Source organism: Helicoverpa zea, chromosome 18, assembly GCF_022581195.2.
Source record: "Helicoverpa zea isolate HzStark_Cry1AcR chromosome 18, ilHelZeax1.1, whole genome shotgun sequence".
Lineage (NCBI taxonomy): Eukaryota > Metazoa > Arthropoda > Insecta > Lepidoptera > Noctuidae > Helicoverpa > Helicoverpa zea.
In genome coordinates, this window is record NC_061469.1 from 7947822 (window position 1) to 7972179 (window position 24358).

Consider the following 24358-nt stretch of genomic DNA (forward strand, 5'->3'; position numbering starts at 1 on the left):
TAAGTAGATAAATATTCGATATTGACAAGTGCTGCAATTGACAGCAATTTACGAAGGCCAGTATTTATTTTATTAAATAAGGCTGTAATATCAAGAGTGGATTTTAAGTATTTGGATGTTTTGGGTACAGTAAAACACTTGTAAAATATATGACTAATTTAATACATACGTTTACATTTACATAATTAAATACTAATCTAGTTCAATGTAGAGTACATTCTTAAAATGTGAAGTTTAACTCCACGGTAAACTAGTCAATGTTTAATGAAACTAGACACCTATCTATTTGGTAAAACTTGGTTACATTTGCAAATTATAAGTAACAGATATGCGGAAACTGAGGTATCCTAGGAAGAAAATACACAACTTAGACCTAAAATAAACTTTACATACCTTCAAACATTGACGGGTAATTAACATAATTAAAACTAATTCTAAAAGAAACAGAGTCACCAAAGTTAATTCATTCCTTTAGCATTTTAGGCCTTAAAGTGTGATTTTAGTAAAATAAGAAATTATTTTTGCTTTTGTAATGTCAGTGTTTTAACTCTATTCCTATAACTAAGTTTTGTTAGGTATCCGCTACAAACTGCGAATTAAATGCACGACAATCTCCCACTCCAAATGAAAACCTCCTGGACGTCCATCCGACAACTTGCGAGGCGTCCATTTGTTACATCGAACGAGACTGCTTCAAAAACCTCTCCACTGTTTCTGTTAAGACGAATCGCAGGTTGCTGAGACTGGACACCGCTTTCCAACAACGCTTTACAGTATCAGTCGCCGATATACAGGAATGTCTTGTTCTTGCACCCGAGGGGCAGAGCGCAGCAGCTCAGCCAGCGTGTACAGGTCGTCGCGGGGCCGATAGTTGTTCTGGTGGCTCATCATGCCGTCCGAACGTTTCCTGGCCACCATAAAGCGCTTCATCTTGTTGGCGTATTGCCTCTTGCGACGCGCCTCTTCGTATCGTTGTGCTAATTCCGCCGGACCGACTTGGTACATATCAGGGTAGCCGTGAGCCAGGGCCATGCGGTTCTGTTCCGAGAAATAAGAGTGGCGAGGGTAGTCTCGTTCACGAGGAGAGATTACGACAGGTTCGCTGTACCAGAGGTCACCATTTTCATCTACTTCAGGCTGCTCTTCTTCGGCGTTGACATGGCCAACTCCATAATAATGTTCGGGCCCCCACTGGTTTTGTGCGTTCCATTCCTGTTTTTTACGTTCCTGGGCCTCCCACAGGTTGAGTAGAGCTCGGACATCAGCAGCGCTGAGACCAGAGTCACGTTTGCGACGTTCTGAGATGGGCCTAAATGTAAATGAAATTATTTAGTAATCTTAACCTTTGAGTGACTTATATACTTACACCTAATCAATGATGGAGGTTTATGTTGACCTGAAGTTCTTTTTATTTCCACCGGAATTTTTAGTGGCCGTTTTGGCAGAGGCGGCCGCCCCGCCCACCTTTGTGCCACTGCCGCGCTTGCGGCGGTGCGCATCGTGTTCATGAGTCATTGAATCCACGGGCGAGAGAGCATCGTGCAGCTCTGGTCTAAAAAATAGAATACAGTAAGTCTCTGTGTTCTTATATTAGCAAATGCAGCTGGTATCGGCCGCGATGACTAAAGCACTTACTTGAGATTTTTCTTGCCCGAACCGGATTTGGTTGCTACTTTCGTTGCGGCTCCGGCACCGCCCACTTTAGTTCCACTGCCGCGCTTGCGACGACGGGAGTCGTAGCTGGGTGCTAAACCTTCCATGGCAGGTGGTTCTCCATACAGTTCAGGTCTCATGATTAAATTGTCGAGTTCCCCGTTTGGTTGGGGGGAATCGAATCTCTGATCTACTCCTTGTTCATACCCTTCGGAATTTCCTGCAAACAATTTGTGAATTTGTTGAAGCGACAACTATCCTCTCTTAAATGTCTCTAAATCAATATCACCTATTAGTGTTTCCACTAATCCGAAAAAATAAATAACAGAATATCCTTTAAAACTTCCTTAAATAAAATCTCGCTAGGTACGTATATGCGACATAGCTCGTCCATATCAGGTATGAATCTTTAGATATCAGGCAGTTCAGTGGCTAAGCTTGTTATAATGTCGTACATACCTGCCCGCCGTACGATAATACCTACGTGCAGTTTCGGATTAAGGTTAATGACTAGTTAACGTTGTATCAATCCCTACGCCTATTCTATTCTTGTCCACTTAAACTGCAACAGCCAATAAAGGATAGTCAAAGACGGACGGACTTGCAACCTGCTCGTTTTACTGCGCTATTGTTGTAAACAATTTCACAATCAGTGCGTTATTGCTATACAGTGCACATTGTCGATGCCCTATTATTTGGTCCTATTCATATCTATGTTGGTGGCAAAAATGTAGGTAGGTAGGTAGGTATACAATGAACTAGGTATGAGAGAAACGTGTGCCGTAACGTCTCCAAATCAAACCTGCGTAATGACGCATTGAGTTTCATGAAGCTGTTGAAATGTCTATTTTCTAAGGATAAACTTAACTAAACTTCAAGGCTACTTATACCGCAGTAGGTATATTTAAATGACCAAAAATAAATAAATACTTTTCGGTGGTAAGGCCATCAATAGATGCACAACACAGGTACAGTAAAGCAACAAGTTATTCGGTTGTACCACTATCATTACCTTCCTCGCTTAAAGCCAACGGATAAGGCTCCAAGTCATTTTTATCGCTCTTATTCAGGAAAAGCGATTGAGTGTCGTCTTTTGTCTGGTCCCAATTCTCGGGGAGCTCACCAATTGGGCCGCCACCATCTAAAATGTTATTTATATTGATAGTGTGCCTCGAACAATGTTCAACACGATTGCGATTGCGTAGCTGCTCAGTAGGATTAACATTATTTTTCATACGGATATTTTCAGTAAGTTTTTCTACCTCATATTTTTACAGCTCATCCCGGTGAGTTGTTACGTGTCGTGTTATTTATTGGTTTATGGCGGAAAAAATCTTGTGGTACCTACTCGTTTTCTTTGACCCTTTTTCTGCTACACGTATTGGTAAGGATCTAAGTGGTGGAACAATGTTTGTCTACTGCAAAGTAGGTCAGGAAGCTCGCAAATCTTAAATTTCATTGCAGTTTACTTAATTTTGATTAGACCACAAACCTGATACTTGGTAGGAGTATGTAACCGTGGCTCACTCACGAAGTCTTGACTATTAGAGAAATAGTCAAGACTTCGTTTCAATTAAAAGAACTGTCGGAGCTAAACAAAGACATCATTTAATTGCTTATGTAGTGTGAAATATATATAAAAACATTTTATATTTGAAATTTACGCTCCGGAGTCGGAGCGTCGACTGCTTAATCGGCTTAGGTAATCTGAATTTTCCTCGTCTGGTAGTGCTCAGTACTGACCAAAGTGTCTATTAAACTTTAGTTCCTTTTTTGGCCAATTCCATAGCAGGCTCAGTAAGTCTTAACAATTTTTATTAGTAATTTGAATGGAGCACTTTAGAAACACATATGGTTAAAACTCAAAATGAATGACAAAAAATAATTCCGTTTTAACTTGCAAAGTCTATTGTGTCTGTCGTAGATACGCGCTTTTGGCAGACGACGGGCTAAGGGTAGCTCAAATATTATAATCAGAGAGAGCCCCCAACGTTCTGTGGATTATTTTAATCAAAAGCTTTCGTCAAGTCAAGACAAACATCAATAACAACGCCCACGCCCAAGAAACTCGTATAATATTCGAAGTGAATTTTATGAAAAAATAATGAATAAACTGCTTGAATCGATAATGCCATCTATTTATGATCCATTGTGTCCAAAAGGTCATAGTTTATAGGAAAAAGTGGAACTACGCCGCAGAATAACATCGGCGCCGAAAGGACACCTGTTGACCTGTTGCTATATATAGAACTCTCCCGGCCGCGGCTGATCGATACTTTCTCCATAACAACATCAATGAACCGTCAATATCCTTGGACACAGATAGATAAGCAAGCAATCAGACATCGTTAATATAAGCGTTAGATAGTGACCAAGTAAGCTGTACGTACCTTTGTTAGTAGGCGTAGGCACCGCACCACCCATCAGAAAAACCGCAAAAAATGCGGTCAAATTAAGTAATAACATCGTTGCCGAATTTCAATAAACAAGGATAATTAATTTAGGAGCAGGTCGAATATCAGGAGGAACACTGGTTACGACGACTGTTATGTGACCGAGCGCAGGGAGCGAGTGCCGTTTAGCAGAGCTCAAGCTGGAGAGAAAACCCATTGCTCCTGTCGATAAATTCGCGACATGCGCAGTGTAGAGCACAGGGACGGACTCGTCAATAATATACAGCTTTTATATGGTAATTGAAGCACCGCTTTACTCAGGATTTCTATAACCTATCAGTCGAATATTTGCTTAATTGAAATAAAATATTGCCATCAGCCCCAACGAAGTAGTCTCAAACTTCTCCAGATGGTTTCTACATAAAACATAATGCTTCACACACCTACACCTGGTTACCAGGATACTGCAGATTGATTGTTATCTATCACACTGATAACTTATAATCAGACTTAGGTATACCTACGAATGACAGCTTAAACTGCTTACTGAGAAACGAATGAATCATTCCTATATTTGATAGTGATTCAGGTGAAGGATTGAATGAATGATTTAAACGTTGAAGTTGTGTCTGGACAACGCATGAGGCTGGTACTCCTCGACAGACACAAGTTCCTCGTTCACGGTGGTTAAACCAGTTGAAAGTACCTACTTAACTGGTGTGGCTCATCGTTTTGCATATTTCGTTTCGTAATCTAGAGCATCCAGCATTCGGGTCGGGGTATTCGGGTCTAGTTGGTAGGCAGTCCGACCCTGTCGTCCACCTAGGTATGACGTCCGCTACGGCTGAGCTTAACAAGCCCTTCATAAAATAATGTTATTGCGTGGAAGAGTCGCGACGGTATCGGCGTCGGCGCTTTTTAATTACGTTACATTAAACATGTTCCAGCTTTTTACACCGACGGAATCGAGGCTGTTTCCAAGTCCGTGCCTTTAGTACACAGATTGAGAGCACTTCCCTTGATTGTAGGTCTATTGTGTTTTTGTGTAGGTACCTATACCTACGTGCCTAACCAGAGGCCTTGGGCACAGTCAGACGTTTTTAGAAATTAAGGATAGTCTTAATGTTAGGTACCTAAGTTGGATAACGCTTGAGCTCATGGGAGTTCTTTGAATTAAATTTTATGCCCACACGTAGGTACCTTATTAGGCCTTACTTATTATATGTACGATTAAGAATGGTAATACATACCATATCCAACTAATGGGTACCTACCTACACATACAGGGAGGTAGGTACATAGTTAACTAGAGTTCATTTCTGTAAAATTCTTCAAGAGGCGTAGTGGGTAGGTTACCTACGTATAGGTACGTACTGATCTGGTACACGATTTAATAATACAGTGGCTGAAGGTGCACAATGGACTCGTATAACGAGAGTCATTTTCTCGTTCAGACACTTAAACATACAAAGGCAAGCCAATGGAACGTTCCCGATTATGTCCCGAGCGCATCCTGTAAATAGACGCTAGCTAAGAATTCTACCTTCCATTTTAAACTTTGACATGCTTTATGATTTCCTTTGATTAACTACGGGTATATTGGTCTCGCAATACTTATGTTAATGGATGTTATAGTTCGGCCATTCAGAGAATGCGTTCCTGACACGTCGCGATTGAACTGACGACGTAACTTTGCAATGGCGTTGCAGTTACGATAAAAATATTTTTGCTGGTTGTTTACCGTTTTAACAATTGAGGAGCATTAAAACAACATTATTATATCAATAATCAATGAATGTTATTACGTCGTCAGTTCAATCGCGACGTGTCAGGAACGCATTCTCTGAATGGCCGAACTATAGTACCTAGGTATCTACTTGCCTGCATTACCTATTTATTCATCACCACAAATTACGATTTTGAACAGGTAGGTAGTTATTTAGGTTCTCCAACTGTAGGTAATAGGTTTTCCTCATGTTGGATAGGTAGGATTCCGCCGTGAAAAATAGTATTATATTGTTACAGTGTATTTTTATATTGGTTCAATGTCCCTCCTTTAAATGTAAACCTAGGTGTAATACTCCTACGCGATAGAATGGACCATTTAAACAAAATAGGACTTACTTAGGTATGCTTATTATTTTCTTGTAGCTATTAAGAAGTATGTAGGTAATTATTTGTGGAAGTTCTTTGCTACCTACCTTCTCAAACACGAAATACTATCTCATTTCCGGCTGCTTTGTCTTTTTAAATCTACTTAGGGAGGTACTAAAAGCCTCAGTAAGTAATATTACTTACCTACATGTAATTTCCTATACCTACACTTTTTTACACACATTACACGGTCATCACACAAATGTTGATTGTACCGGGAATCGAACCCTGGACCTTCAGTCCGGCAACGGACATGGTTGCAATTTCGCCATTATTAAATAGATTAGATAAGTGAAATAATAAATTAATAAAACAAACATGTATTGAAGGCATTTATTAATATACAAAAATATACATAAATACATAACAAATACCTAAATTACGCTTCTCATAATGCTAACTAAAAGAAATAAGGAAAAACATTACAACACATTACAACTAGGCTCTAATAAATAGAACAAATACCTCGTACCTACATTGTGACAATTTCAACATATTTAGTTCATTAAACTTTAATTCATTTTCAAATGCAATAATGATTGATACTCAAATGCCAGGCAAACTTTATTTGCTTAATTATACAACACCATAATAAAATCAATTAAAAGTATGGGAACATTATATTTAACACTAGAAAAAATAAAAACAAATCAGTCCAATTGACAAAGGTGAGGCCTTTCATGAAATATGATTAAATGAAGACAATGCTACTACTCTGGAACTACACATTGCAAGAAATAATGAGTATTGACTTTATTTTGGCAAAGTAATATATTACCTTTTGTCCATTTTAAATGTAAGTTATCTACTTACCCATCCGATCAACAAAAAGGGCTGTAGTTTACAATCATGTAGTGACTTATTGCTTGTTAAGTGAGCATAAACATACAGTAAAAATACTTATAAATAATGTATAAAAGTGCATTACAATTCTAATCATAACATCAAATTGTACTAGGATACGGTTAAGTGCATTGAGGCCACCTATTTACTGCCTATGCTGATCTTATTTTAATATCTCATGAAAATACTTTGTACCTTTGTACCAAGTATCGTTTTTATTTTAAATCTATTGCAGACATGATTTACGTCAAATTAATCTGATTAAAATTTAGGTATGTAACATAACACATGCATAACAGTGCAGAACATGTTTATTTTACAATATAGGTAATTACCTACATACTGCAAATTTTAACAAATGAGATAAATATGTAGGCAATACTTGTTTCATGATTAGTGTCTGACATAGAATAGTATACTAGGTAAGTATCCATTCAGTCTTAGGTATTTAACAAAGGAATTTAAACTAAGCAATACACATAAAAATGGCCACATGGAATTAACATTTGAGACTCACTAAATCTATATGACATACAAACAGGTCACTTATTCTTAACTTTATCAAGTCAGTTCACACTATTAATTTTATAAGTCTATTTATTGTATCTCTACATTTTGTACTATCCTATAACTTTTTCTTCTTATTGGAACGTTTCCGAGTCTTCTTCCTTTTACCATCGTCTGAACTAGAGCTTGAAGAACTGCTAGATTCAGTACTTGATGATGAACTAGAACTGCTGCTGTCACTACTACTAGTGCTTGATGTGGAATATTTCTTCTTCCTCCTTTTCAAAGACTTTTTCTTGCGGTCATCATCACTCGATGAACTGGATTCACTACTTGAAGAGCTAGATTCCGTTGAACTATCTGATGATGTTGATGGTTTACGCTTCTTTTTTGCATTCCTCTTAGATTTTTCAATTTTCTTTTCACTGTGTTTAGATTTGGAAGTGGTCTTGTGTTTTCTCTTATCATCAGTAGGTGTTGGTGTCCTAGGTTCTGTGCTGTGTGATTCTTTTTTAGACCTTTTGCTTGGAATTTGTTCCATATCTTCACTACCAAGCTTTGATTTTCTGCTCTTACTTTCCTTTTCTGTTCTTCTATCAACTTTGTCTTGTTTACTTTTGTGATCTTTATATTTTTCTCTACCCTTCTGCCTGGATGGAGACCTTGACTTCTCAGTGTTAGAATCTTCTTTATTTCTTTTATTCTCATGTTTTTTTGAATCATTTTTGTACTCTTTATTGTGTTTATCAGAATCTCTAGAAACATTTTGGCTAACTTGATCATTTTCTTTCCTTTCATTTTCATATTTATTAGAATGATGTTTATATTCTTTGGCATTATGCTCTGAATTCTTTGCAAGATTGTGGTCAGAATTATTTATATTTTTATCATTTTCTTGTTTACTAGATTCCCTTTTATACTCTTTGTTTCTATCAATATTCTTTGAAGTATTGTGGTCAGTGGATTTCTCCCGTTTTTGTTCATTTGCATTTCTATCATAGTCATTTTTATGACTTCTGATAATTTTGTCAGAGTAATTATAGCTATTTTTATCATCTCTCAGTCTGTTGTCATGTTTGGAACGACTCCTACTTCTTCTCCTATGGGACTTTTCCTCTTCTCGATTTGTTCTGTGATTGGATTCCTTTTCATGTCTGTGATGCCTGTCTGACCTTCTTTCTTTATCTCTGTTTCTTTCCCGCTCATCTGTTTTTCTATTGTTACTGTATTCATTTCTATCACTTCTGTCACGGTTTCTATGTTCATCATCTCTATTTTTGGAGTGGACAGGTTTGTTGTTTTTCACATGGTTTCCTCGTTCCCTCTCTTTGGCCTCATCATCATTGAAGTACTTGACTCCTCTGCCTTTGCCCAACCATTTCATTTTAGATACAGATTGAGAAAAGTCAACATGAATTCGCCTGTCATCTATCAACACATTGTCCATTTTAAAATATGCGTCTTCACATGACTTTTTATCTCCAAATTCAATAAAAGCATATTGTAAAGAGTCACCGGTTTTCTTATCTCTTATAACTTCACAGCTAACTATTTTACCAAACCTGCTAAATATAATTTCTAGATCATCATCTGTTGTGACTGGATTGAGTTTACAAACAAAGAGTACATTTTCAGGGGGGGCGATATCAGCATCTGGCAAATCACCAACAATTTCTAGAATAGTGGCTCGGGCTTTAGCTTCTTTCTCTTCAATGATCTCTTGTATTTCCGCAGCAGATTTACCTTGTGTTTCATCAATTTCTTCATCTGGAGCAATTCTTCCACCCTTGAGACGCTCAGCACTTGGTGATGGAGATCTAGATGGTGCTCTTAGCCCTTTAGGGTCATTGAAGGGATCTTCCAGAACTACGGTGTGAGTAATCCGTACGTCGCGGTACGGCCGGTGACCTTCATCACATATCACGTCATTCAGCTTTCTTAGTACATCATGCCCTTCAGTAACCTCTCCAATAACGCAATGTATTCCGTCTAGAGAGTCCAAGTCAGAAGCGAGCGTGAAGAAGAACTGCGAACCAATCATCATATCCCCTGTTCCAACCATTGAGAGCAGGCCGACGTCCGTGTGCCGAATTTTCGGCATCTTCTCGCCTGAGAAGAATCTTTTCTCTGGCCCTTCCAGCAGCCCGAATATAGACTGTCCCCCGGAACCTTCACCTGATGGATCTCCCGTCTGGGCTATAAAACCACTCCTGATCGTATGAAACAAGTTAAAGTTGTAGTATTTCATCTTGCACAGCTTCAGAAAGTTTAAACATGTTACGGGTCGTTGATCCAGATATAAATCAACTGTGATGTCCCCGAGGGTTGTTTCAATCACTACTGCCATTGTGAATTTAATTCAGTTTCCAATTATCTTTAATCATTAATTAACATTACATTGAAATAAATCCAAAACTTTGATATCTATGCCCTAGAATTCTAAAAACTTTGACACATCATACGAAGAAATAAATACACATAACCTCACTTTTATTAAATTATTGCCACTTAAAAAATGAATACCACAAGATTGTAGAAAAATATAGGAAAAAAAAGAATATTGGGCGCTTGATTTAGTTTCTTTTACTTGTTTTTCTTTGTATTTATTCTAACGTCTAAAAAATAATGTTTAAAGTGCAAACTTAGCACTTATTTAATTTCGGGTATTTTACTGATTGTAGTACATTTACTGCCATCTCCAGGGAATCGTTCTATATAGTTCGTCTCTTACCAGTATTAGCAAGCTCGTTTCATGTTGTCGAGTCTTAGTTACATTACAAAATAATAGATGGCGTATTTTTATAAAAATTAAGAAATCTGTTCGTAAAAGCAGTAGAAAAAAATGTAGATTAGATGGAGAACTATGTTTCTTACTTTTCCTTTCAAAAACTGCTAAGCGGATGTTAATAAAACTTTATAAGAAGTCCCGGTAGGCAGGATAGCAAGGCCAGTTATTTTAATCTTGAACGTTGTTTTTGTTTGGCACCCTAGCTCCTAAAAGGATAAGACGCTTTGGATGCTGGTTTCCCTGCGATGGTGTTTCAACAAATGTCATTAAAATCATCATCAATTAATAAAGTTATTAGGTACTAAGCTGTTTTGTTATAAGCGGAAGAGATCGGTAAAAAAAGAAACAAAAAAAAAAGACTTAAATAGTACGCGTCCGTCCATATAAGTACCTTCACGACGGAGTACCTACCACTTCAGTTTCACTATGTTAGTACTTCATGCTTAAACATTCTCAAGCTCCCAAAACCTTTTGCCTAACACCTGGGTTTTTAAAGATTTAGTAGGCAATAGGTAAGTAGTAGGAATCTGTTTCGTAACAATTTTCAATATCGAGGTGTCGAACGCAGGCCATGCAATTCACCACTTTTCAACTCACGGTTCTAGAAAATCTAATAAAGGCAGTTTCACTCGCCCTGCTTCCGCCCTCGCCCCTAATAAAGTGACTATTGAAAATTTACCAACCATTCTTCCAAGAATATAAGGTTAGCTGGTATGAGTGACGATCTTTCCTAAATCCATTCATAACACACATGAAATAGAATTTTATTTCCTTGCCATAAGGTTGTCATTGCAAAGTCATTACAGTTTTAAGGTGGTTTAAAATTGTTCCCGCTTCTAGCCAGCAGGGCTAGGTGTAGAAATAATAAAATAAGGCCTACTCGATGGAAAATATGATATAAACAAAACGACACGTGCGCTGCACGCCAACAATTGCTTGTTCACTTTGGAGGTAATTTCGAGCCCTTTTTTAATTCCGATATGTCCGATGGTCCTACGAGAACGGACTTTCTCTGCAGACTTAGATTTTATAGATGCACAAATAATAATACTCGAAAATGGTGTGGCGTTTTTAAAAACAGCGACAAAAGGCGGACGAGCGTTGTTGAAAATTCGTATTGAAGTAGTGGCGCACGTACGAATAGAATAGAACCGTAAACATTTGCACTAGTGATTGCGAGTGTTGTTTGTTGTCGAGTCGGCGGAAACTATCGCGTGTGTTGGGACACCTTATAGGCAACCCTCATGAGACAGAAATACCTACATATTTGTAGCTGCTGTTAGATTAAAATAATTATAAACCATGCAGTCTGAGTACCTGCTTTATCGCTGCAGGTTTCATTACCTACCAAAACGTTTTTATGCAAACCTGTCAGTCAAGCCAAGTCTGGCTGAATGCCCCCAAAAAATAAATTGGATGCCATTAAAAAAAAACGTTTCATGTTTTTTTTCTGTAGTAAATGGCTATCGTAAACTTTTTTTGACCATTTTTGGCCCGTAATAATGTTGATTTGAATAGACAAAGAGGAATAACAAAAAAGTTCTTTTTTATATATTTTTTTAATAGATAATTTTTGAACATCGGGCTCTAAATCTAATAATAAGAGATTTTGCGTATTTTTTTAGATGCAATTTTTCCTTTACCCAAGACCTTTATGTTTATGTTTATCTAATTATTTTTGAGCCAATGTAAGTATAGTCTATATCTATGAATGTACAACACGATATGATCTCCATGAAAAAGCAATCAAATCGGGAGTGAGCGTCAAACCGAGGCTACAAATAACACTGGATGTATTTTTAAGGAGGCATCGTAGGCCAGGGTTGGTTGACGCTTGTATTTCCATACAAATGTTGCATAATTTAAAAGGACTCTGAATGTGCTGCTCGCGTTATAAAACTCGAATTTTATACGATTCGTTACGTAGATCGTCGCACTAATATTATGTGAATGCATTTAGATGGTGAGGTTTGTTATTTTGAACAGTCAAATTCTTTTTCTAAGAATTTATACATATCTATTCCACTTAGTAAAAAGTATTTTTTGGTTAGGTATATTTAGTGTTAATAACAATAGTAAAGTAGGTATGCAAATGTAGACAGCTTTCTGATTGACCGATATTTTAAACCACTTGCAATACAATAAACGTATTCGAAACATATACCTAAAAAAAAGATTATTTTTAGATAATCTACCTTCAGGAGTAAGGGCGAATGAAAATGTTCGGCCGATATTGCCTACGCCGTAGTCCTACGTAAATATGTAGCACTTACTACGAAGCTCCATTTTTTGTCGATAAACAGAAGATAAGAAAAAACGCAAGGCGAAAGAGCCCCAGTAATCTTATAAAGCCAAAATACAAGCCAATAAATGAACATTGTGTCCGGAAGACGCCCTACTGTTAGATTTAATCTGTTTAGAGTTCGCCGTAAAACGTAGCCGATAAAATAAAGTGAGGCGCGCAAAAATCTCCTTGTCTTATCGCTATCCAGCAAGATTACACATAAAAATGTTAAATGATCTTGAACGTGTATTGAAAAAATACGGGGGAAATGGCGGGAGAAATTGGAAGATGGCCGCGCGCTCTCACAGAGTGCATTCTTTGATTAGGTATGTTCTTTACTAGTCAAAAATGTTGTGTTCCATCATTGTATTAATTTGATTAGATAAAATCATATCATAACCATTTTCACGGATAATTCAAAGCACCTCGTTGACACTTCCCGTAACCCAACAGTTGGCTTTCATCTTGTCTAATGGCCAAGCATTATCATGCAACGTGGTTGGTAAGCATTGCTATGCTTTTTCGTACAGGGTCTATTTAATTCAATTCTGAAACTCGATCTGTACCATTACCACTATGTCATTATACACACATATACACCATATATACTCAAACAGGCCGTAATGTGTTTGTTTTTATGTAATGGAGTAAGTACTTACATAATGAAAGGACGCACCTTAGCTTAGCAAGCGATGAATAAGCTCTGGGGTCGCGAAATATCGGTGACAGAGACGCGCGGTGACTTGTCGCCCCTCGTGAAATCTAATCTTCACGACTAATGACGACTTATACTCACGGGTTTCAGTTTAAAACACTATTATAATAGGAATCTTAAGAGTTAAGACTATATATTTTGATGTTTGGCCCACATATTGTAAGGTTGCTTAGTGGCTATGTCACTTGGCTACGGGTATGTAATACAAACCGAATTGACATTAGCAATATTTTGACCTCAATATTAATTTCCTTCTAAATACCTATAAATATTTCAATTTTCAGTTAGCATCATCCTCTTCGATATCGTTTGTTTTACTGTATTTTATTTTACTGCAAATCTTGGTTTCCTTGCCAAGTTACGGTCTACAATCGCGGTCTAATAGTTGTTAAATTAGTAAAAAGGTTTAATACAATCCTAAGTCTGGCTGTATGACACAAAAAAATGTATAGCCATATTATTTTAAGAGTAAAAGCTTTTTATTTTTCTATGTCTAAAGGCTATCGTAGATTTTTTTGACAAATTGTGGCCAGTCATATAGTCAGAACAATCGTTTAAACTGAAAAGTATACATCAAAAAGTTCCTAATACTTATTTTGATTTTATTTAATCTCTCCTCCCAAATATTGATAATTTATTGTAACTGAGATGTTAAAGTCAATCGAACATCGGAATATGAATAACCGACCCCTCCTAAGTATTTATCGGGGGTAACAATATTGCGAAATCAGAAGGTGTCTACACGTGAACATAAAATATTCTTTACGATATTACCATACAGTAAAGTAATGGTATAAATAAAGAAAGTGTCGTGTCGGGGCGTTCGGTGGGCCGATTGGCTTCGATTATTGCCCCGCGGAGACTAATATCCCTTTCTTTCGCAAATGTTTTTTGGGGAATGTTATTTTTTGGCGCGTCGGTCGCAGATGGCGGCCGAAGCTCGTGAAATTGCCGGCGATTGGAGTGTCTCCGACGGCACAGTTGGGATTCTGTAAGTAGGGTCACTTACGTTAAGTAGCCTCTTAGTCGGGCACGTGTTGCCCCGTCACAGTCAGCAGGTGCGTTTCAGGACAGTTGCGCAATTGTGATTGAAATTGCTCCCGGTTTGTGGGGGTTGATTTTTATTGCTTATATTCGGCTGATATTGCTCTTTTTGTATTAGAGTATTTTTCGTTTATTATTTAGCGCTGTCTTTGTTATTGGAAGCGGTATCGGTATCTTATTGATTTTATTGTATTTGATAGCTATCTCTATTCAAAATGTACTTACGTGAAAATAGCTACAAATCCTTACGTTATCTGATGAATGTAGCCTTAACCTACTTAACATTTATTAGACGCATGAAATTCCACATTTCCTCACTGCAACTAAGCATACAGCACACGATCTGTAATATAAGAACGGAGGCAAAAAGTAAACAAGGCACAGAGGCAGTTTCCGGCAGATATTAAAGGCATATCTCTCTATTATGAGCGGGAAGTTCTGTAATTTAAGGGCGCTCGCAACGCCGCGGCATATGGCGGCAGCAAAGGGTTGCGCCCTCACACGTGGCGATGTCGATGTTTTGATTTTCATGATGAATTGGTGTTTATGGGTGATGTTTATGGGTGATTTGTTTTATTGATAGTTACAGTGTTGTAATGTTTACTGCTGAAAATTGGTTGAAGGTAGGTAGGTTGGCTGAGGTTTGAAAATATAAATTCTTGTGTATGTTACCTAGCTGGGTTAAGGAGATGGCCAAATTTTCATAGTAAAAAAACCCAGAATCGACAGCAACGAAATGGGCACCAATGGGTTCATTATGATAGACCTTTGATGGTGCCAAAAAATCCAGTCTGTAATCCATGGGGTATAGGAGCTATATCATATTTTCACAAAAATAGGTTATGTTGAATTTATGTTGATTTTAAAGATTATTTGCATAAAGGACCATAAAAAACATGGTATACTAACGTTATACATGCAAAGAGTAACATCACCATAGTTACAGAGTTTGCCTGGTAATCAAAAGGTCTTGAGTTTGAGTTTTGACCCCCACCCATTGCACTAGTGACATGAACCACTCCAGATACCTACGACTAAGTACCGACCTTACCTACTTGAAGAGGTTTCCCTGTTATGTGTAAACTGAACTGGCAAAGGTTAATAAAAAAAAACTTAAAAGTAAAAAAAAAAAAAAGTTTTTTTTTTTTTTAAATCTTTTAATCACTATTCACATTAGTGAAAAGTTCTCGTCAATGCGAATAATATAAGCCCAAATACGAGGTAGTTAATATTTATCATTGCCGAGTTCCCTTGACCTTCTCTCTTCTCCATCATCAGGTCAGCTCTAAACCATCACTCGTGTATAGTGCTATAATAACAGATATTATGTACACCTGAGTGTAAAGTTTTTATCCTTTGCGCAACTTTTAGTGAACTGCAAACAGAAAAGTTAAGGTTTTTTTATGTACTAAAATCTTCTTGGAAAAAACCTTGTAAAAAGAGAACCCCATGGTTTTTGGATGATATGAAATACTTTTTGTAATCTACACACTATACTGAATCCAACCATACATACGAAGTTTCTGTCGACTCTGGGTTTTTTTTGGCCATCTCCTTTAATTTGCGTTTTATTTTTGTGAATAGTTGAAATATAAGACGAAATATTTTTCTTTGCAGGGAGGAATGCATTGACATCAAGAAATTATCTAATTACCTACCTTGTTTTATTCGAGAATAGAACAAAAAATAAGACTTACCTATTTGATTGACAATGAACCCTTAGTTTGCATTCATCACGTGGTAATCTCTAGTGTTGCTTAGACACAGCATAAGCTTATGAAAAACCCACATAAATATTCATCCCCGTGTAACAAAGCATCGATACAAAGATTTATCGATACATCGACCCACCCCAGCACTAGAGCAGTCGCTCGTTGCTCAGACACAGCTGCAGTACAGGCCGGTGCTCGATTATAACTAGCTTAGTGAAGTCGCGATACATGCGAGCGTGTGCGAAACTTTACTTCACTGTTTCATTTGTATGGAGATGCATTTTACTAATACTTAATTGCTTTTCTTTGAGTATTCTATTAAGGGCACTTGAAGGACACGTAGGTTTGTACATTGGGTCGAAAATAAATGAGTTAAATGGCTAAAAGCTTAATTATTGGTAAGGTATTGGTCAGGGTTGAGTTTCAATGAGGTTTGTATCAATAAATGGCACTAAAACTTATGTGGTGTTTGCCAAAGACTGTCACTACTTAGAATTTATATAATATTTATTCCTGACAAGCGCCAGTGGTTTCACCTACTATGAGGGGGAACTACAACCGGATGAAGCTATGTTCTTTTTTTGAGGCTCTAGCTAGACTATCCGTGTAGTTTTGAGTCGAGATGCTAGTCTTTTAAAAAATCTATGAATGATAGATAAGACTCATGCAAACTACAATCTGGAATATAAGTAACAGCTACAACAAAACAAACACTGTACTGTACTGTATAAACACGCACTGTAAGCAAACACCTTTAAAATTGGTTGTCAGAAAACATAATGTCGGCGAGGAGAAGGGTTGGGTCGTGCCCTTTCTCTATTCTTGACATTTTAAATTGTTTATTTGCGAACAAGTGTCAAGTTATTTATTCAGTGACGTCGGTGTTCGCGCTGTGTCGATTGCTGCCGTGTTGGGTTCCGTAGTTAGAGCATATGCTGCGCTTTTGCGGATCCCTAATAGTCACGGAACTGGCTTTTACAGTGATTTAAAGAACCTGATTGCAGCACTAATGCAGGCGTTGTAGTTATTATAATTAAGCTAATTAAATGATTTGTATTAGAAAATGTATGAGTTATCTATTTTACGAACTAAGGCCTAGCTAAGTCTGAAAAACCAAGGGATCTATTGTCCGTCTTGGATAGTACCAAAGTCTTAATCTTTGTTAGGTCTAGAGGAAAATACACGCGCAAACGCGCAATAGTTCCAATGCAAGCCTATGACAGGTAAGATAAAGGTTGTATTCCTACATGACAGACTTTTTAGTTCTGAGAAGAAAAAACTAGAACTGGATTAGACATTCATCTACGGAAGGGGATTTTCCTGTTAAATTATTGAAATCTGTTGCATAGATTCTAATCTGTTAGTCAGTCGCATTGCATTTTGTTCTAAGGTAGATGCAGAACATTCATTCAACCACCAACAAACAGAGTACCGCAGCATGAAACTGATGTAACCGATAAGTAAAGGTAACGTTTATGACGCACGCGTCTCGCCGGGCGGCCGCAGCGGCGCGGTCGCGGCTAACCTGCGAATTGTCAGCGGCGTGACCGCGTGATTAGCTCGCTGTATCGCTGCCCGTTTTGTTTTGATATGGCCGACATTGCCCGACCCGCTCGCTCCGGCCGCTCACACCGCTCCACCGCTCTGTGGCCACATGCCATGTAAGTTTCGGGTTGGCTACGAGCAGTTTGTGGTCGACCGCCCACTCGCAACTTCAACTAGTTCTATACCATTGTTTGTTTTGCGTGTGATGACAGCTATAAATATGATTAGGAATTAGCTGTTTTAACGTAGCTTTGTGGTGCGGTTTGCTTTAACTTAGTTAAATGAATACGATGCCATTTACAAAAAATGTTTCTAAGCCGGAGATATTTGTTTGCTTTGGCTTTACTACTAAAACTGCATTGTATGTTCTAATATTCATTTTTTCTCACCATAATAAGTTACCTATTTATAAAAAAAAACACAACTGAAACGAAAACGAGAAATTAATTTGCTACGAAGTGTTCTGCTACGAAATCGTAGCAAACGTGCTACGCGCCTTGGCAGCGCACCGTAGCAAACGATGTTTACTGTTTTCTGGGGCTCCCTCCAATAACACTTGAATAGTCTAATAGTTTGTTTTAAATCTATCTGTTGGGATCAATTTTATTAGAACATATTTACATGACGTAAAAATAAACTTATTTATACATATATACAATTAAAAACAATTATAAAATGGCATCAAAAAACTCCAAGAGGCTAGCAGCATTGCCACGTTGGATGGCAATGCTTAATTTTTGACCAAAATAAAAATCAGCCTTTGGGTCACTTGAAGTGTCAACAAGTTGCTTTGACAGATCTTTAAAAAGCAGATGAGCACTTGGACCCCACGGCCCGAGGGTTTCAACCCCAAACGGCTCAAAGGTATAGTTACCAACCAGGGTGCTATATTTGCGCCATTTGAGGTTCTCTGCAGCCGCAGCAGCGGAACCAGCACATCGCGCCGAGCTAGGAAGGTGGGATGGTGCAAGAGTATCGACACAGGTCGCGTCCCATACTAAAGACCTACCCATCTTCCACGGGAATAACGACATCGACATCTGTTGTATATTTTCTATTTCAATGACAAGATTCGAAAAATATTTACATTGATAATAAATAAATAACTGTGGATTTTTTTACCCCTTACTTCATTTGTACAAAACCTATTGGCAAACGCAATTCTATGAAAATTATGAAGAAAAGAAAAAGATCCTGATTACATTCTGTCCTAGTCATTTGCTTCATACAAAAACAAAATAGCAGACTACACCTGTCGTCCATCCGCCGAAACTTTACCTTCGAACTGTCAAAAGTTGCCGCGCTCGAGAATCTTGGAGCGCAGGCGTAGGACCGGCAGACTGAGACGTCAGTATAGAGTATCTCTGTCTTTTCAAACGAGGTCTGCGGGTCGCGGCTAACCCTCGGCGCGAGGTTTGCGGCGGGAAAAATGTGTGTTTCGGTGTGCCGATAGCGGAGCGCCGCAGCTCCGCAGCCCCGCCCACCGCCGCCCGCACCCGCGCCCGCTAACGCGTCTTGAGCCACTTAGTCGCTAAGACGTAGCACACACTGCTGTTAAGAAGCGGGCTGCTCTAGCAAAGAGTTTCGCTTCTATGCTTACTGTTGTATGAAATCCTCCTTGCTGTCACGTTGAAGGTGGAATGCTTTTTCGCAAAGACACATTGAAGTGATATTTCTTAAAGTCGTACCTTGTATGTTACTGAAGAACTTTTTTTCCCTGGCGTTCCTTTTTACATCATGTAAAAAAATGCTTGTTCAACAACTTTGATGAATCCTAATATCTTGGCACATGCTAATTTCAAGACGATAAAGGTCTAGAGCGATAATTGCAAATGGAGTAATTTATAGTTGTCGTTTTGGTCAGAATTAAGAATTTGTACATTGTTTGCAAATCTTTCTTGGGATGATGGTTTGTATGTTTCTTTGGCTTTTGTATGTTGTTTTGAATGGTCTGTAAGGATATTATTTGAGTCAATCTCCTCAAGTTCTGTGAACGCTGTCTTATTTTCCGGCCAGATATGGAGCCGCGAGCTGTCAAAATGGAGTGGGAAAAAAGGCGGGAATGTGGCGTCGCTTTATGTGAAGCTCGTCATTGCGTTAGAGCGAGAGAGTGCGCTGCAGCTCCGTGCTCGAGAGTGGGACATCGAACACAACGTGGTTTATAAGAAAACCCAAGATGTTGGGCGTGTTTGGCGGGTGGGCGTGTGGGTTTTGCGCCCGTAGTGGTGAGCTGAGCCTGTGTGAGTGTGTACGGACAGGTGTGTGGTTGTACTCGCCGAGATGTGTGCGTGGCCGTACTGAAAGGTTGTTCTGGAAGCACGCTCATCCTTTTGTCAACGATACGGCGCTATATCGGCTTCGTGCTTTAGTTATTAAAGTGCGCAGTTAAATTTTACGATGATATAAAATTTCCATTGTCGGCTAGCTCGAGGGCTCTGAGGTCCTTTATGCGGCGATGTCTGACATTGGAGGCACTTTCGACCTTATGCTGCTGTGATTAATTTTGCTCTAACTTTAATATTTCATCAATTCCGGTTGCTTGCGTTTTGGCTCGCTAACTAAGCCCAAAGTTACTGAAATATAATTACGTAGCAAGAACTTATTTAATAACTTTAAATGTAATTTTAGCTACCTTTACAATACTTACATCTAACATACGTAGGTACTTTACAACATAAGTATGTATAGCATAGCTTTTTGTACGAGTAAAGAGTTCGCTCCCAAAGGCTGCTAATTAAGATGTGGTTTGGTGAGCGCGCATTGAGATCGAGCGATACGGTTTGTTGGTACGATTTATTTAATACCAGTTCATCTACAATGAAATAGGTTTATAAACTGGTCTTAAGGAATTACTAATTAATCGCATTATTTTCTTATATCCTTTCTGTTATAATAAACCTATTGTGTAGATACATAAAAAAATCTCTTGACTCTATTATTTTTGTGAGGATGAAAACTTTTTGTTCTAAAACCGAAAAGTAAAAAAAAAACACCAACTCTTTGATTATGGAACGAATCAAAAGAATGATAAAAAGCTAAAAGTACATTTTAAGGATATCTTCGCAGATTTAGGCATGCGAGGTGTGTAGCATATGGTTGCCTGTCCCGCACCTAACTATCTCTTTTAATACTTATTTGTGCGGGACGCTCACACAGCCGTCCCCTCGTGTCACGCTGCAGCGCGCGTCTGTGTGGGTGGACTTCTTTCGCCGTGCCTCTGTGTGCGGGCGAATTTCTTTCGAGACGTAATAAGGGGACCGTTTCTTTCCCGCTAAGGTTTTAATGTCGACCACGTTTCGGTGGCGGACGCCCGCGCCTTTCCGCGGTTACCGGGACAAACTTTTTTTTAACATCTTGTGCGGAGTGCATTGTGTTGTCTGTGGATTTTTTTAGATTTCATTAAAAAAAAATCGAGGTATGAAAACTTTTCTTTGTTAAGTTTGACTGTTGAATTAAGTTTTGAGGTTTATTTTGACAGATCGGATAAGAAACTATAATGATGAGAGATGTCTGAAATTAATTAGTTGAAAGTTTGTTTAAGTCGGCAAACTTGAGTTAGTCGGTGGAGCGTGGAGGGGCGGCGGGCGCGGCGCTCACTTGCGTGTTGTTTTCCCAAAAACCGCAGGCTCATTAGCCTCGGCGCACACTACGCCGCGACGATTAAACTCCCGAGATAACGGCACATATTGTGATAACGTTGGGTAAACGCTTTGTTATGTACGGCCTATGACTTTGATTAGATTACTTCTAGTTTTGTTTATGTTACGATATTGGATGATGAGACCTTTTGTGTTGAGAATAGATTTTCATTTTGAATATCAACCCTTTTAGAACCCTTTCTTAATATTTTAAAAATATTTTCACTTTTGTATTTTTTATTAATGTATATTTGTAATATATATGCTCTTTTTGTTTGTATTTTATGAGTTATTTGTGTGTAAAAATATGTTTTAATGATTAAACCATACACAGTTTACAACGAAACTATTATTAAGTTCTTTAACGATAACTAAAACGGTTTGTACTGCCATCAAGTTTTTTAAAGAAATAAGTATCTAAATTCAAACAACACCAACTTATAATCGAGTTCCAAACTATTAAAAAGCCACAGTTCAGCAACACTTATTTTTCCGCTCAACATCGTAATACAATTATGTCCCATTACGCGTCGGCTACGGAAACTTGTTAAAAAGTAAGTGCGAACTCCCATTACAGTGGTTGTAGCGATCCCTAAAGTTGCACCTGTAATTGTCGGGACAAAGTGGGCCCACGCCGGGCCCCAGCCGGGCCCCACGGTACACGCTCGTTAAACTTCCACCGAATCATTTCTACATGTACGCACGTATGAGAAAAATTGGCTGGCTTAATTGTTGTGAGATAATTTTGTTGATTTATAAGAAATGATCGTGTTTAAGAAAATATTGAAATAAATAAGGAAAAGCCTGCAATATGCAAGTTGCCTATTTCTTTCTATCCATTACATTTTCTTTACATTACTTACTGTCTACTAGAAAACTGCTGACTAATTTGGTTTTCAAAACAAATTACATTTCTTCAAAGTTTATTTAATTCATAATTCTAGTCTTTTCGCAGTATGTAGAAAGAAAGAAAAATTAAAATGATAAATACGATGTTTAATCAGAAGCCTTCATTAAATACCATTAAAACAATACGTTTTATTTTATATTCGTTTTCCTTTTAACGGTATAGAAAATGCAGCAAGAAAACGGGGTCTGGTTTTATTTCAAAAATTCAAATCAATAAATTCAATAAAATTAATCATCATCAATAATAAACAGCAGAACATCGGTATCGAAGGACGCTGAATCAGATCATTCCTTTGTACATTCGTCGGGTGGGGTTGGCGGCATTGTTCGCGGGCTTCGACTTGTTGTTTGCGCGACCTTTGAATTTGGAACATGGAACGTTTTGAATTTTGCACGATCTTGCCGCCCTCGCACCGTGTACTGACATCGAAGGGAGGAACGTGTCAATACCGAAAATTGTTCCAGTGATAAATAAATATTTGTTATTTTCCGAAATTGTGTGCTGCAGACATGTTTACGTGATATTTTGCGTTAAGTCATTGTTTATGTCACCTTGTATGCAGGTAATTCTCACTATACAAAATATTTTCAAACTGGCAAGTTATATAATGAAATAAAATATACATAAGGAAAACTTAGCAAAAATCTGTTGAGGAAATTAATCCTTATTTATTTATCCTTATGGATCCTTGACACTTCGAGTGACCCAAACGCTGGATGTTATTTTGGTTAAAAAGTAAGCATTGCCATCCAACGTGGCAACCAGCTTCTTGAGTACCACTCACGGTGGGCAGCGATGACGAAGACTTTTTTTATGCAATTTTTTAAATACCTTTTATTATTTATTCATAGAGAGTGTACATAATATACATATATTATAGTCAACCATTTAGTCGGTGTAGATGTGCCATGGCAGAATTTGAAAGAGAGTCCCTTGATTTCTAAATCTCGATTTTCATGGTTCATGTTCTCAAATCAAGCCTTGATCTGTACAAATTGCTCGGGCACTCTATACGCAAGTATTGGAATTAATAATGAAGATGAGAATGTGCGTGGGTTAGCTAATTCACGTGCTTTAAATTCAGCATCAATTACAAGGCAGTGTCAAACATTTCCACCATCTTTGGCATTTTAGTACCCACGATTTGTATTTTAGGTAAAAAATACATTGTTTGCAATTTACAATGCTTTTATTTTAAAATTATCTGTTTTCATTCATGATATAAAGGGCCCAAGATCACCAAAAACGTCCGCTTTTTCTTAAAACAACTGTCATTTTGAAAATTGGAAATAAAAATTCACACTAATCCGTTTTTATAAGAAAACTGCCGTTTATGTTGTATCTGGAGAAGAGCTTTTATGTGGTAGTACCTTAATTTGGGTTTTAATTTAAGTAAGATTGATAGCAAATATATGTAATAGTGCAGATCAGTAAAATATGAAGTAAATCAAAAGTTGAAAACCTTTGTTGTTGTTGGTTCTAAGATTATTTTTCAAAAGTTTTAATAGAGCTCAATTTCAACAGACCTTCTTAGCCTTATAGAAACTCAAAGTCCAACTTTCATTCTCCCACATGATGCAGCGTGGGCTTATAACATTTAAGTCACCAGTAGTAAGTATAGGTAGTAAGAAAAACAATCTGCCTGCTTGTCTATTTCAATTAAAGGATCTAAGTGAAATCAGCAAAGAGTCGCATTGTAACCGGAGACATCCTAACCCTCAGTCGGCGGGATTTTAATAAATGACGTCACATCACCCCGTCGCATTCCTCGCGATTCTTATTTAACTGCTTGATTGTGCTTCGTTGTTTATTGTCACCAATATTGCACCGGGAAGGGCTCCTTTTATTTTGTGTTTAAAGTGTTTTTATGGCTTTAAATATTTATATAGCTTTGAGATTTGAAGCTCAGATAAGGTTTTTGATTTTGTTGCAGTTTTTTATTTCTATAAAAATGTGGCTTTCGCGAATTTACTTCAAATATAGGCTGGTGTAAAAAGCAGTAATAATTTGAAATTATCTCAGACTTTTTAGTAAAAAAAAGTAGTTGTTATGTTTATTTGTACCTACTATCACTAACAACGATTGGACGAACATAAAATGAAGCAGCGTGTCGTAATACTTAAAGTATATTCTGAAAACTCAATATATTTTCTAGAAACTGTCTTAAAGTCT

General features: G+C 37.8%; 2 protein-coding genes across 3 annotated transcripts; both read right to left on the bottom strand.

The window, feature by feature from the left end:
* Positions 1-143: 143 nt before the first annotated feature.
* Positions 144-4556, bottom strand: LOC124639066 (putative neuropeptide precursor protein). 2 transcript variants are annotated; one of them, XM_047176286.1, is made up of 5 exons: positions 4044-4556; positions 2666-2794; positions 1636-1873; positions 1397-1552; positions 144-1309 (listed from the first exon to the last, which is right to left on the bottom strand). In XM_047176286.1, the coding sequence occupies exons 1-5, from the start codon at positions 4117-4119 to the stop codon at positions 769-771; spliced, it is 1140 nt and encodes a 379-aa protein (XP_047032242.1). In that variant the 5' UTR covers positions 4120-4556; the 3' UTR covers positions 144-768. The 2 variants fall into 2 exon arrangements, with proteins under 2 accessions (XP_047032242.1, XP_047032243.1); XM_047176287.1 differs by lacking the exon at positions 2666-2794.
* A 1963-nt stretch (positions 4557-6519) lies between these two features.
* Positions 6520-10017, bottom strand: LOC124638871 (peptidyl-prolyl cis-trans isomerase sig-7). Its single transcript, XM_047175999.1, has one exon. It carries the CDS (start codon positions 9895-9897, stop codon positions 7669-7671), a length of 2229 nt encoding a protein of 742 aa, XP_047031955.1. The 5' UTR covers positions 9898-10017; the 3' UTR covers positions 6520-7668.
* Between the last annotated feature and the right edge of the window lie 14341 nt (positions 10018-24358).